The sequence below is a fragment of the Glandiceps talaboti genome, chromosome 5 (assembly GCF_964340395.1).
Source record: "Glandiceps talaboti chromosome 5, keGlaTala1.1, whole genome shotgun sequence".
NCBI lineage: Eukaryota > Metazoa > Hemichordata > Enteropneusta > Spengelidae > Glandiceps > Glandiceps talaboti.
In genome coordinates this window covers 4,557,099-4,572,327 of record NC_135553.1, presented here as the reverse complement: position 1 = coordinate 4,572,327, position 15,229 = coordinate 4,557,099, and the positions used below count along the sequence as shown (strand labels likewise).

Below are 15,229 nucleotides of genomic sequence, written 5' to 3'. Positions count from 1 at the left end.
AGATGAGACTCAGACATCGTTATTACCTTCAAATAGTGATGAACATTTATTGATCATCAAAACATTTGCATGTATACTATGAAAGAGTCAGGAGCCCGGAAGAGTAGAACTAGTGAGAACCACTGCAACCAGGGATGTTTTCTAAGACATCGACAAGCGCCATCTATGGTTGAGACTCAAATTTCCCACAATGCTCTCACAAAACTAGTGCGCGTGCGTGTTGTGATGTTTCCCTTAGCAACTATTATTCGCCATAGCGCAAGGTGATCTGCCGTGCAGTGTGTACACGTCGCTGGGGCCGATCAAAACGGACACGTTTTTAGCGTTTAGAAAAAATATATATCTCTCAAACAGCCACTATGGAAGAAACTTGTGGCAACGATATCGCCCGTCTGGAATTATACGGAATCGTTGGATTTAACGGTAAGTAAGCACAACATCTTCGCGTCGTGAAGAAGGGATTTCAAGTCAATGGCAACGGTGGCCATCAACAATTCAATGATTCATTACTTTTTCTTGTTAGAGTTACAGTATGTTTTTGACGCTCTCCAGTTTTACAACAACATATTTTAAAATAAGTACACATCCAACAGTTAACTGTTCACAATTATACGCGACAGTGTTGAGGGTTTTTAAAAACAACAACGATAGTTTATCCGGTCTTTTTTTGAACAAAAGTCAAAACAATGAAAATTTGACGGTTGCGCGTGTTGCATTTGACATACATTTTAAGATTGAATTGGAAATATAAACTTACAAAATGTAACAAATAGTACTTCAGAAATGTTGACCCAAAGAGTTTTGAAACCGAACGCTGCATTGGCGACTACTAAAACAACAACAGCAACTGCAGACTATTGATTAGTACAACGCCTATGCCTATGAATGTGTTACACGGTTAGCAAGCGATAGTGCTTTCTAGAGGATACAGTGTATTCGGGGACAGAGTAAGTGTGCCAGTCACGGGCCACCGGGACTCAGTCCAGGCTAGCAGTTTAATTATAAACTTCAGTTCAACACTGACAATCGTCGCTTTGTTGCCTCAAAAAACTCCTAGCACTATTTTAAAGCATACCCCATGATTTTGTTCCCATAGGTGATGTTCCAGGTGGACTGATAGTGCATCCAGACCGTCAGCATCTTATTTTCCCCCTGGGAGATACAGTGATAATAGAAGATATAGTCAACCATACACAGTCATTCCTATCGGGACATACAAATAAGGTTTCTTGTATAGCAGTTTCAAAATCTGGCAGATATCTTGCCTCTGGTCAAGTAACACACATGGGCTTCAAGGTAAATACATGGACATGTCAATCTGCATAGTATTGTTTTGATTGGGTATCAAGAGAATTTGACCAGTTATGAAAATCAATATATGATGCATTAATTCAATATAAATATCACAAACGTAAACGGGCAAAGTTTTAAAGTCACGGTATACATTTTGCTGTAAATTGATCATATCAGAATTGTATGCATACTCAGAACGAGAACGTGAAATTGATAGTGATGGAGACTTCAGAAAGACAGTTACACCAAAAGTGACAAACAATCATTAGATGTACATTGAATATAGCTAATTCGATAAATTTTGGATACTAAATCATAAAATGTCAGATTAATAATTGATATTATTTTCAGGCATTAGAGTTGACAAAGTTCTACTGGCTGAGTTTAGAATTGGCCTAGTTCTCTTGTATTCTTTTATATAACAATGTAACACCTAATGATTGGTTAGGTGTGGAGACAGACAGCTTTCTTGTAATCAACACCATTTTCAAAGCATAATAACAAATCCTTGTGCAGTTCAGAGCACTCCAAACATCATAATTGGTGTCACTCATGGGCTCTTGAAACAATCATTCAGTTTACATAAATGCTAATAAAACTGTTGTTATGTACATGAACTAAAACTATCAAGGAGCCCTGGGGGGGGGGGACAATATATTTCCTTTCTCCCACACTTTTTAAAAACCTTAATGCTTCACATTTACTGTTGTCCTGCAAAAAAGGAAAAAATGAAGTTTATCACTCTTTGCAAAGAAACATACAGGAAGAATTGCCTACAGTAGACTACTAAGAACTAAACCAGTGACACAGATGACTACATTGTATCTGTAAATACATTCTCGCAAACCAGAGTTATTATTTCTACCACTGCATTTCGAAATAAGTTGGAGGCTCGTTAAGAACATTGCTGTAAAACAGGCTGTGGTTTGCGACGATGCTGTTAATATTACTAGAATATTTTTTACGTTACCGCTCCTACGATATGATTTTTATTTTGTTGGAGTAAAATTATGTCAATGCATTATTGTTATATATATGACATCACTTGTGATGAAAACTTTTGACAAACTTGACAGTGAAAAGTTGTTGAATCACAACATTTTTGTCAGAGTGATCAACAACTACAAGTGGTGAAGTGAAGTAAAATTATGCAGAGATTCCTTCATAAAATATTAGATGAAGAAATAAAAAGTATTTGGATTTGTTACTTTAGTCCAATACATAGTTAAAAAATCCTTGATAATATTTCATGTTTTTTCTAGTACATGGCTGTTGTGTCAAATATTTATTTTTCTTAATTCACAGGCAGATGTCATCATCTGGGATTACGCAACCAAAACGTTGAAATCTCGCCTTGTCCTTCACAAGGTCAAAGTTGAGTCTCTTTCCTTCTCAGCAAATGAAAAATACCTAGTAACTCTTGGAGGCCGAGATGATGGTAGTGTAGTTGTGTGGAACGTTGAAACTGGCAATGCTATCTGTGGAAGCCCAGCTGCTGTGTTAAGTGCAGGGATAACCTGTTGTGTTACATGCGCCAATAATTGTGATGACAAGTTTATCACTGGTGGAAAGTAAGTATTCACTCTGTGCATTAAACTAAGGAATTCTTGTAGTAATAAGACATATTACCATGGGCTTGTGTTGTCACAAATACTGTCAGAAAAACATACAAAAATTTGATGTGATCAATATTACCTACTCTGCATATACTATTTATAGTAATGTAGTTCAATGCTGAATGACAGTAGTTTTCATATGAATATTAAAGTAATGCAAATAGCAGTTGTAAACTCTCTATTGAAACTTACTTACCTATTATCCCATATTCTTTAAATTCAAAAATCTTCTAATAATCACTGATTTGTGATGATAAGACATTTTGATATGAGAAAGAGTGAAATCAAATGTTTTCAACATATTTTCTTTCCCACAGTGGTACCTTAAGAGTATGGGAATTGGATTTGCCCAATAGGAAAATCCGTCCCACTGACATTCAGATGGGACAGCTGAAAAGGATTGTGACATGTATTGTGGTAAGGAAGTAAGACTTATGATTCTTGGGTTTTGTGTATATATTGATTTGTTAGATAGTGATACTAGAGTGGCTATGGTACAAGTAATAACCAGGTGCAGAGTTTACAACTTCCACAGTGTACAAGTATATTTGGCCATGGCACATACATACATTGACTCAGTGACTGTTTCATTGAAATAGATCAGTTAGATATTAAAAATGTTGGATTTTGATTAAAAAAACGACTTACAATTATTAAAATAAAGATGCTAATAATCACACTACAATTAATGAAATACGATGAAGCCTTGAAATTGTCTTTTTTACATGCTAGAGATGTGTTTGGATGGTGATGTCCATATCCAAAAGTTTGTGCTGTTTTTATTATTCCAATAATTACTTTGTATGTTAAACTTGGGCAAGCTCTAACATTTTCTGACTCAGATGATATAATATGCTGTATAATTTTATGACACTATCTTGTAAATATCTACTTGTAAACCAATTTGTCATTCTTGAAAGGCAGTTTTCTATAAATTCTAGTGCTTGCTGCTATCAACCTCAAATTTGAACTTGCAATGAAATATACCCCAGCTTACTTGTCACATTCAGAACCACACAGTTTATATAATCTTGATGTATATCTTTGTATTTTTTCCAGATGGATGAAGATGACAGCTTTTTCTACTGTGGTACAACCAGTGGTGATATTCTGCAAGTGAATGCTAATAGATGTATATTAGCTCATTACGGTCCTGCCAAGACCAAGTTCAGTCTTGGTGTCACAGCATTGACACTGGTGAAGACAGGGGAAATCATGGTAGGAGCAGGAGATGGAGAAGTAGCAACAGTCACACCAGTGAAATTCAAAAAAACAAAGTATGTTTCTTGTAAAGTAGAATTTATTATTGCTAGTTTTAAAATATTTCCTTAGTTCCTTTTTAGCACAACTGAACTATTGAGGTTCAGTAGTGCTATAGGCATGGCAAAGTGTCTGTCTGTGTGTGTGTGTGTGTGTGTGTGTGTGTGTAAATAACTTAAAGTCAAAAACTGCTGGACCGATTGCTTTGATATTTGGTGGTCACGTTACTTCTGGTGTCCAGTTGGGAAATTGTTCAAATGAAAATGATTGCATCAGAGATGTGGGTTTTGGGTCAAAAAAGTAAAAAAACTTAAACTCCAAAACTACTGGGTAGATTGGCATGAAATTTGGTGAGAACTTTCTTAAGAGCAAGTAAATTAAGATTTGTGCATGACATGATGATTCCCTCCATAATATGCAAATTAGGGCTAAATGTGTCTTTTTGGTCAAAAACCTGTAATTCCAAAACTGCTCAGCAGATTGGGCTGAAATTTGACAGGGATGCATCTGTGGGTGTATAGATGAAGAAATATTAAGCATATAATGATCTCATCAGTAATATGAAAATTAGGTGTAAAAATGTGAATTTTGGTCAAAAATTTATCTCAAAAAGTACTGGGTCAGTGAGATTGAAACTTGGTGAGATGTTTCTGTGTTATTCTGGCCCTAGCAACCATGATCATGCCCTTAGCAACAACCAAATGGTCATGTATTTCACAAAGATAACAGGGATTTATAGACAATTCAATAAACATTCAAAAATGTAGGTAAATTTGCCAAGCAACAAGACCACGCCCATGGCAACAGCCAAATGATCACATATACTGCTAAGGTAATACCAGGAATTCATACACAAATGAACAAAACATTCAAAAATGTATGCAAATATATCTAGCAACATGACCACACCCATAGCAACAGCCAAATGATCGTGTATATCGAAAAGATAGCAACATGTTTGGATAGGCAACTGGATAGTCATTCAGCAAATGAACACTTATATTGTTAGCATGGACTAACATATGGATAAACAATTTTAAAAGCTGTACAGTTGTGCTACAACACCATTGGCGGTACTTTTGATAGGAATTGCCAAAGTAGGTATTTCTCTGAAAATAAATCATGTGTGACTTTACATGATGACTCCCTAATGAAGGTTGATATCAATCCAGGTCAGCCATTTATTGCCATTTTTGTACTCACTTCTAGCAGACAAAGCCAATATTTCAAGTAAAGCGAATGCTTATAATTCATATCATATATGAATCAAAGAGCAAGTGTGCATTTGTGATTTCAATTGAACTATTAGTTTTCAGCTATAGAATATTAAGTACTGGTACTCATCTGGTTACCTAAAATTGATTATCAAAAATTTGACTATTACAGGAGCAGCAAAATTAATGGCGCAATAACCTCTTTGGCACTTAGAGGACAAGGTCACCAGGTAAGCATGATTTTGGTGGCTGATAAAGTTAATGTTCATCTTACTGGCAATGTAATATTGTCGTAGTTGTTCTAGCTGATAGATAGCAGGAGTTTTATTATGAGAACACAATGGGAATGTATTAAATCAATAAGGAACTTTTGTATACCCATTTACATCATACTTAAAGTAAACTCATATTACATACTTAATGGAGCAATAAATGTCTATTTTAATCACATTCAAGGCACCAGTGACAGTCAAAACACATGAGCTGTATATCTGCTTTATTCACTTGATGATTTTATAAGACCCACTTCACTACTTTGGGTAGATACAACTGACACATGTTCTGGTACAACCTGTCATAAAAAAGCTTCCTGTACATCCTGCCATAAAAAAGATGTTGTTATATAAATATTGAATTCTCACAATGTACAGATAGTAAAACTGCTGCTAATTTTCTGCTATAACATTAAGGAAACAACATGTTGCCAGAAGGACAATATCATTGTATTATCTTGTAATTTTATCAGTCTATTGGAAATTTGAAGAACAAAGCTGTTTTGTAAAAGGCACACTCTATATGATTGTACCAGTACATGTATTTGTTTTTTATTAAAATCCCTTTACAATGTACAATCCATTGGAGTCCAATATTTCGTTAATGTACTTGATTAATTTATGATAGCAGCGGATGTGTCAATGATTTATTCTGTGTCTAAACATACTCAATTTTGGGTTGAAATTATAGTTTTTGTCTTCTTTTTCTATTATGTTCAGTTCTTTGTTGGCACTGACTGTGCTGAAGTGTATAAGTTCAACTTTGGTGATTTCACATCAGAAAAAGAAAAGACCTGCCATAATGCTGCAGTGACTGATGTTGAGTTTCCATGGTATGTACAACATATGACTATGTAAGACTAAGAGAGTAGACAGTCATTTTCAGTTTTTCATAAAGAATAGACAATGCATTGTTGTAAAACAAGATATTGATAATGGTATAAAGTTCCTAGTGACAGAAACATTTCTGAGGCTTGTAGGAGTGATGAAATCTGGAATAGTAAGTAACATCAGGGTTGCTTTATTGTTTGAAATAAATGTAGCTTTTGTACATCAACATTCATTCTTTAGGTGTATCATCACATTTAGACTGCATAAATAATTAGGTGTAAATGTATTGTCATAAAACTTAGATTAGTTTTTTGTCTTGTTGGTGTTTCTACTCTAGAATATAATGCTTTTGTAGATAAGTAAAAATTTAAGCACATTGAATGCTAAAGGATAAGGCATTTCATGCAGAATGTTTCTGGGAGTTATCATATCAACCCACTTTTGTTGTTTTGTTTGTTACTAGTGCAACAAGTGAACTGTTTGCCACCTGCTCCAAGAATGATATCCGTATTTGGCAGACAAAGACCATGAAAGAACGTTTACGTATTACTGTCCCCAACATGACCTGCAATGCTATTGCTTTCATGAATAATGGTAAAACCATTGTTAGTGGTAAGCTGTTTTCTTATATTATTTTTGTTTAAGGGTGCACTTACACACAAGGATTGCACATATATTGAACATCATGGGAGAAGGGTGTGGGGTACATTGACACAGCTATTATATAGAGAAATACTGTGCAGAAATGTCAATCAAGCTACTGCCTACAACTTGTACAGATTTCTAATGTACATTCTTTGTATTCTTCATAGGTTGGGATGATGGAAAAATTAGATTATTCTTTCCAGAATCTGGAAAGTTAAAGTATGTCATCAAAGATGCCCATAATAAAGGTGTTTCAGCCATCGCAACAACGTCAGATTGTAAGCGTGTTGTTAGTGGAGGTGGTGAGGGTCAACTGCGTGTCTGGGACTGTAAAGATAAAAATGCCGACCTCCTACGGAATATGAAGGAACACAAAGGTTCAGTCCAGTGTATCAAACTTTGTAAAAATGACAAAGCGTGTGTTAGTGCTAGTCTGGATGGTACATGCATTATCTGGGATTTGGAGTAAGTAGCTTTCATATCTCTATTTTTGGTGCAATTCTTATGGTCATCTTGCCACTATATGCTACATATATCTACAATTTCCAATTTTGTAGCTGACTTGTAGAAAAAATGTAATGTTTATATTCATTACTTTTGTGACATGCACATCACTTTGTTTCACAACATACACAAATTTGACCGAGTGATGACCATGGTTGTAGTTAAAAATCAATATTTAATATATAAAATACCAATACTGTATGACTCAAAAAGTGTAATACACAGAGACTCAATTCAAGTGTCTAGCCCCATGTTATCAGGTACAAGCTTTCTTTTTAAGACATCGACCTTTGACCTAGATTTTGACCTGCAGGGTCAATTATCAAAATAAATCCATTTGCCTATCACAGACACATTGTAGAATTCATTGGTTGCCAATTTCTTTTAAATCATGCCACTATTCAATCTTATAAAAGTCAAGTATTTAAGGGGTATATGTTTTCTATGAAGACTTGTCAAAGCTATTCTTGTAAGATATAATTGACTTTCTTTTTATATCATACACCCTAAAACAGAATTGAATCACTTTGAGGTAAATGTATTTGTGCAGCTGTGCATATACTAGTATACAATAAATCCAGTCAAATTGATTTCCGACTCTGCACCCAAAAAATCAGCACTTCCCAATATAATCAATATAATCATGATTTCAACTAGTTGTCGTACTACTTATGAAAAACTAATATTCCAATTACAGCTAGTGCAGCATGAATCAAATATTGTGAATGTGGTGCACTTGTATTCAGTATTTATCTATTGTGTAATTGATTCTTTTGACAATGTAAAGAGGATGTAGAATATAAAATCCAATTAAATCATAACCTTTTCATAATTTTTGTTTCTAATATATAAATTATGTGATAGAATTTTTTATTTTAACACATTGTCACATGAACCACAGGAAATAATATTCATTGATTACATACTTTTGCCAAACATGTTTTCAACTTTTTTATTAATAATAGGTTGTTATATTTTGATGTTTTTTATTTTGTAGGCGATTTGTGAGAAGCCAAGTGATCTTTGCAAATACACTGTTTAAGTGTGTCTGTTATCATCCAGAAGAATTTCAAATCATCACAAGTGGCTCTGATAGAAAGGTGAGAAATGTTTACTATGTCAGAAGTATTAAACATGTATAAATAATTAAAGGAATATACAGTCTTATAACATCCAACACCAAGATATTGCAAGTAGGAATGAAAATTTGAATTTATTTTCAGACATAGCCTCTCACTTTATTTAGATATTACCATTTCAGAACATTTTTGGTATGATGGATGTACCATGTTGTTTGTGAAATATCATGACACATCACTTTCATATAGCTTTCAGTGAATGATTGTTCAATCACGTCACATGGGATGGACTCGTTTCCCATTTTGACCTCAATTTGCATGTACAGGGCATTACAGTTGCACTATTGGTTCAATAGTTACAGCTGCCCACTGACCACTAGGTGGTGGTATATAGACTGTTATAGCTAGTTGACTGTCAACTTGGTTTCATGTTTAATTTTGACACAAGTCGGTGCATTGGAATGTTAAAGTATATTTATGTGTACATTTTAGGTTGGCTATTGGGAAACATATGATGGAAATCAAATTCGTGAGGTAGATGGCTCACAGTCTGGATCTGTAAATGGCATGGATATTTCAAGTGATGGCCAAAACTTTGCAACTGCTGGTGATGACAAGATCCTCAAGGTATGGCAATATTAACAAAAACATTTCATCCATTTCAAGAGTCATTTTAGACAAATACCAACGAATGAGAAATTATTATGAAATAGGATCGGATCCAGTTTTTGAGTTTCAATGTTTCTGAAATGTTTCTAAAAAGAACAAATAAATGAATACCAACAACCAAGAATCTACTCAGATATTTACAACCATTTTTGTACTCATTAAATTTAACATATAATTCTGATATTTGCTCAACTCCAAAATTTAGCAATGTTTCTTTTATTCTACCAGTCTTGAAATTCTAAGGACTCTTAGGCTATTGAGATATGAAGTATGTTAGCAGTAAAACACAATCTTTTGTGATAAATAGTGAAGACATCTTGTTGACCCGGAGACATTTTAGGTCCTTTTAAGATCACTGTGGAGAAAAGCATCTATGATATATTCATTATAAGTTGTAAGTGCTTTGACACAACAAGGCAAAGTGGGACTTTGTTAAAATATAAATGTTGGGAAAAGGCAAAAATGTACATTTTGTATATTTAAATCATTAATATTACAAACATATATCAAATATACTCAAGTGAGAAGACTTGCTTTATTTTTAAATTTTGGGGATGAAATCTCTCATGGTTTGTTTTTCTTTTTTTTCTTGATTCCCCATACAGCTTTGGAAATATGGTGAGGGTGAAGTAACACATGTTGGCATTGGTCACAGCGGAGAAGTCTCTCGCCTAAAAATTTGCCCCAACTCACATTTCATTGTTAGCGTAAGCAATGATGGAGCCATTATTATTTGGAAATACCCCCGTGTATAAAACTTTGCAGCATCATGACAGACTGAACTGGACGCTGATGCAAGCACTGAGTTTAAAAGTTTCTGGAACATACATACAAACATAGTTAAAATACCAATGTCCACCATGCTGTAATCTATAGCATCAACAATCCAGTTTGAAACATTTTGCACTGAATTTCAAAATCAGTATCCATGCATGTTACATTTTTTTTTGTAAAGAAAAGACAATGTGAAAGAAAGGAAGATTACAAGAATCGAAAATAAGTATAAATAAATTTATAAATCAATTTGATCATATGACCTAAAGCTTACACATACCTGTAAAAATTGCATTGTTATATTCATTGTAAGATGGTCAACATTTACTGCAAGTACTTAACCATTAAACTTCATTTTGTACATACATATTAAAAACTTCACACAGTAGTGTAGAAATATACCAATAGTTGATTTCTTGATATTGCATTTTATATCCAGCTGTTAAAAGAACTCAAGAAAAATGTAGCACAATACTTTGTTACATTCTTGAAATTTTTTTGTTTTTTTGTTTGTTTATATTTTGTTGGTGACTTTTCATGATTATTAAGATCTCCAGGCCTTAATTCCTTGTCTGTTGTTGGATTTTGCATTTGTATTTCAGTAAAAGTGTTACTGGCAATAGTTAATAAAGATAGAATGGTCACAATGCAGTGTCTTTATTTGTGTATGATTGAAGATGTGTGTGATGATTTGTGCAAAATGCAGTATGCTGTATGAGTTAAACTACCCTAATCCTAATTTCGCTGCCTTCTTGAAAATGTAGAGAATGTCCCTAGAGACAACTGTCAAGCTCAGCTGACAGCCACAGATGCAGAGTTATTGCTCTATGATCTTGTCACCCTGTAGACAAAATAATTCATCACCATGATATATAGGTACTATGACAGAACCTCATAACATGATATTGCCAGTGTGATCTACATGGTGTATTTGCACAAATCCTCATCATGTTCTCCATTTCATATTGGTCCCATTTTCACAAGCAAAGCAAGTGGGTGTGCAGCATAAACACACTGCAAAACAAGCATGCAAATACCCTATGATCTGTTGTCATGTCTATCCAAAAACAGTAAATTTCATAAACAATTCAATAGCATATGTGTGTGTGCAGTTTTGTGTACTTGGAATGTGTGCTCACTCATTTTCACACACATGTATGCAAAAAGTTTTTTTACTTTAACACTGCAGTCAAAATACAAATTATATTCACATGCACAAATGTAAGTAATACATGGTACATATATAGAATTCACTTTTCACATTTTTAGCTTTAGCCTTGAACTGACAAATCATTCAGTATAGTATTATTCACGTCAAGGTATAATTTCTTGGTATAGCGCCCTCTATATTCAAGTACAAGATGTACTTTGGATCTGAGCATTCTCTGTTTGGCTTACAAACTGGCTGTTTTATACTTCATCTTGTCTGAGAGGGATGATGGGCAACATTTAGGGATCATTATTTGTAATAACACAGCAAATCTAAATCAGGTATGACAACATTAAACTGGGATGTAGCTAATTTTTAAAAGTAGCTGGTCAAATGTGAAAAGTAAGGGGTAATATATATATGAATGGTATCTAGGAGTCTGTCAATCGATGGAAATATACTTGTTGAAACAAAGATTTTTTAAACAAATCTCTGGAAACGGAGCTAGCAAAACATTTGCAGAGAAGACAGTTGTTTTTGCAAGCTACCAGCCCTTTTCTACATACATGTTATAAGTTAGACTTATAAGCTAGATTACATTGTCATAATACATGTAAGTGCACAAGAAGAGAGAAAGACTACAATTTATAATTTACAAATACAGATAGTTTTTATTCTTCAATGACATGCCTTTGAACATAAATTTACAAAGTAAAATTATTGTCAAAAATTCAAATATTACACATTATGACAGTATTTGACAAGACTTTGAACTAATACATCTCTTGTGAAACTGGCTACATAAGTATGAAGTCTGTAGAAATAGCATCTGCAAGAAGTGTCATGATACTTCGCTGCACTTTTGGTGAAATTGTTTTTTTGATGAATTTCACACATATACAGCTAGATGTTCAATAGTTTGTATTATAAATAAAAAATACAGTGAAATCTGTCTACATGAAGTACTGTATATATACAATGACTGACACAAGACAGCGACTAAATATAGATTGTAAATAAAATAACGATGTCGTTAGGTTGATACTGTCATCCCCAAGCTTGTGACTTGCAATAGTGTAGTATAAGTTTGCCATCACTACCATAACACTGCAAGAGACCACAACAAATGAAATAGTACATAGCCCCCAAACAAAGATGCAAAATTGGATAGTATGTACATCAAGGCCTAGTGCAGAAAAGGATTAAAATTTAGGTGGGGAAATGGTTGTCAAACAAAAAAAATCTGGAATATTTATTTGCTTTCCCCAACTTTGCATAGCATTAATACTTTGTCCTCTAAGAGTGTGTCCAAGTTTTTGCCCTTAAATTTGAAATATTCAATGGTAGGTTATGTAAACACTGAAAACATTGATCCAGAACAGAACAATTATCCCATAATGATGTAATCCTTGAGTCCACTGATAAGATAACACTAATGTGAAAACCTGGGATTGAAATATTGGCCTTTATATTAAATAATGTGAAAGAAAGTGAGCAATAGTGTTAATGCCTGAAACAAATTAATTGTGGTTCTAGACGATGATAAAATGTAAAGCTATAGTTAATCCTTCTGAATTTGCATAATGATGCAACATTCATAAACTTTCATGAAAGAGTTGATTCAATCTAAACAAATAAAGTTTGCTTTATCAAACTAACATTGTTCATCCATCCTAATACGCGAGATTTCAAATTTGTCAATACTATGACAGAACCCCATGACACGTTATTGAAAGTGTGGCGTACTCTGGGTATTTGTACCTGTGTTTGCAGTGTTCTCTGCAACCTATACTTTAACTCACTATGCTCATAAAAGTGCAGCAGACTTACAATACAAGTGTAAATATCACCAGGTACCCACAAGAAATCATATGACATGGGGTTCTGTTATTTTTACATGTTTATCTGAAATAACAAATTTTTGTAAAAATGACAATATGCAATCACATGCTTTTGCATAGAACAAATGACTGTCCTCATTTGCATATCATTTGCATGCAGGTATGCAATAATGTTTTCAGAGTTGCACTGTAGTGCAAAACAATACCACAAGTATGAACGGCACAGTGCAAGTAATCTCTGGTGCATATGTACTAAAGGGTCTTTATTTCATAATATTACAAAAGATTCCTGATATTAACTCTTTTTTTTTAATTTTGTTACAGTCTGAGAATATCTTCCCTGTATGTTGTATTTCATTTGTCTGCATATAACTTCTAATCGAACTGAAATGATCATTCAAAACTCAATGTATCAAAAATCTGTTTCTTCATCTGAATTCTGAGTGCAACTATTACATTGCATGCAAAACTTTATTGGAAGAACGTTTTTTACCACACCTACTTACTTCAAACAAAGTTCCAACTTCTTGATCTGGTGCAGGTGAAAATGCTTGATTGACATAGAGAAACTATTGACAATGTAAAAGAGATCAAATATCATACTATTATTAATCTTTAAAAAAACACTTCATAAGAACTATTTAATTTAACTAAAGTGGCATTCATTCTCAAAATCATGATGATTCAGTCACTGAGGTTCCATTTTCAGTTAAAGTCAATGTACAAAATGCATATGCACATAATATACACTAAAACTTTCATAAAAGGAAATCATAGTTAACAGTGTGTTAGGTAGTTCATTATAAAGAGGCCTCCTAACTGACATTGCATTTGCTGAATTTTTTGGCAACCACAAAATTATGTCATAGAGTCATTTTAATGTCATACATAAATACAAGGCAAGAATTCTATCAGTTTCTAGATATGTTTCAATGTGTTTTAGTGGTTGGAATAATGTAAGAATGAAACAACAGTAACCACAAACAACCACAAAATTACTGACCGTGGCCCTTTACAAATACAAATTAAAATGCCTGTAGGGAGAAAACACATGCATAAACATGTTTACATAAATCAAACACATATTTTGAAAATAATTAAGGGATGCTTGACTCACTAGAGATTCGCTGGGATCACATTTGATGTATTTTCTAATGAATTCTGTCACCCAACCAATTTTCTTGCTTGGATCTACAGCCCATTTCTTTTTCTTCATAATTGGTGCATCTCCCGCAGCTTTCAGTAACAAATCAACTGTAACAAATGAAAATAAAGGTATTTGTAATAAACACAGATCATATACATGTAATATGATCATTTTATTTTGATGTCAAGAAATAATGATGTTATGAGATTACATCTGGGTGTGTGGGTGGGTTATGGATGGATGGATGGATGGATGGACGGACGGATGGATGGATGGATGGATGGATGGATGGATGGATAGATAGACGGATGGATCATTGGTAGGATGGAAGGATGAATGGATGGATGGGCAGACAGACGGATGGATCATTGGATGGATGGATGGATGTCCATCCATCCAAGCACTTGATAACACATTGAAATAAAATGATTGCATGAATGAGGATATCTGATATATTCTTGTAACATTTAATATTTATTTATCTTCTCATTTTTCTATTTAATATACAGGCTAGCCCTGTGCATTTCTAAACTGGCAACATTGACGACATTAGTGAAAATAATTCCAATATATTGAAATTTTTTTGGCTTCTTTTATAAAAGCCTTTAACTTGGCGGTAACTCTGTGTATTTCACGGCTGACATGTAGAACATGGTGAAGGTAAACCTGTTTTGGTACACTTCCGGGTTTCTGAGTAGTGTTGTGGAACGGTGACACGGATCGATAACTCCCTATCACAGTTGCGATGAGATTCGATAGCAAGAGGCTTGGATATTAGTCAACTTACTTTTTTTCTTTTCTGTTGGAATTGGCGATGTCGGTTCAGGAGACCGTGTTTCATCCCTTTCTCGTTGTTGTTGCTGGCCCTGCTCTTGCGAGTCAGCCATTGCGTGTACGTGTGTTCGTGTGTGTGTTCTCCACTAAGATCAGCAGA

At 34.1% G+C, this 15,229-nt stretch overlaps 2 protein-coding genes across 2 annotated transcripts; one reads left to right on the top strand and one right to left on the bottom strand.

Annotated features, from left to right (window-relative positions):
- Positions 1–258: 258 nt before the first annotated feature.
- Positions 259–10,774, top strand: LOC144435035 (cilia- and flagella-associated protein 52-like). Its single transcript, XM_078123576.1, has 12 exons — positions 259–423; positions 1,097–1,296; positions 2,599–2,864; positions 3,227–3,326; positions 3,969–4,186; positions 5,556–5,613; positions 6,376–6,488; positions 6,950–7,098; positions 7,299–7,596; positions 8,633–8,735; positions 9,207–9,341; positions 9,989–10,774. Exons 1-12 carry the CDS (start codon positions 360–362, stop codon positions 10,136–10,138), a joined length of 1,854 nt encoding a protein of 617 aa, XP_077979702.1. The 5' UTR covers positions 259–359; the 3' UTR covers positions 10,139–10,774.
- Positions 10,775–12,003: 1,229 nt separating this feature from the next.
- On the bottom strand, positions 12,004–15,188 carry LOC144435854 (ubiquitin-like protein ATG12). Its single transcript, XM_078124491.1, has 4 exons — positions 15,083–15,188; positions 14,266–14,402; positions 13,655–13,717; positions 12,004–12,414 (listed from the first exon to the last, which is right to left on the bottom strand). The coding sequence occupies exons 1-4, from the start codon at positions 15,180–15,182 to the stop codon at positions 12,355–12,357; spliced, it is 360 nt and encodes a 119-aa protein (XP_077980617.1). The 5' UTR covers positions 15,183–15,188; the 3' UTR covers positions 12,004–12,354.
- Between the last annotated feature and the right edge of the window lie 41 nt (positions 15,189–15,229).

Bases quoted from the DNA above. Each gene is read 5' to 3' on its own strand.
- LOC144435035 (XM_078123576.1), top strand. From the start codon at position 360: ATGGAAGAAACTTGTGGCAACGATATCGCCCGTCTGGAATTATACGGA. The intron at 424-1,096 runs GTAAGTAAGCAC...TTGTTCCCATAG, and splicing joins CGGAATCGTTGGATTTAACG to GTGATGTTCCAGGTGGACTG. The intron at 7,099-7,298 runs GTAAGCTGTTTT...TATTCTTCATAG, and splicing joins TGGTAAAACCATTGTTAGTG to GTTGGGATGATGGAAAAATT.
- LOC144435854 (XM_078124491.1), bottom strand. From the start codon at position 15,182: ATGGCTGACTCGCAAGAGCAGGGCCAGCAACAACAACGAGAAAGGGAT. The intron at 14,403-15,082 runs GTAAGTTGACTA...CATTTGTTACAG, and splicing joins TCCAACAGAAAAGAAAAAAA to TTGATTTGTTACTGAAAGCT. The intron at 12,415-13,654 runs GTAAGTAGGTGT...GGTCTCTTGCAG, and splicing joins AAGTTGGAACTTTGTTTGAA to TGTTATGGTAGTGATGGCAA.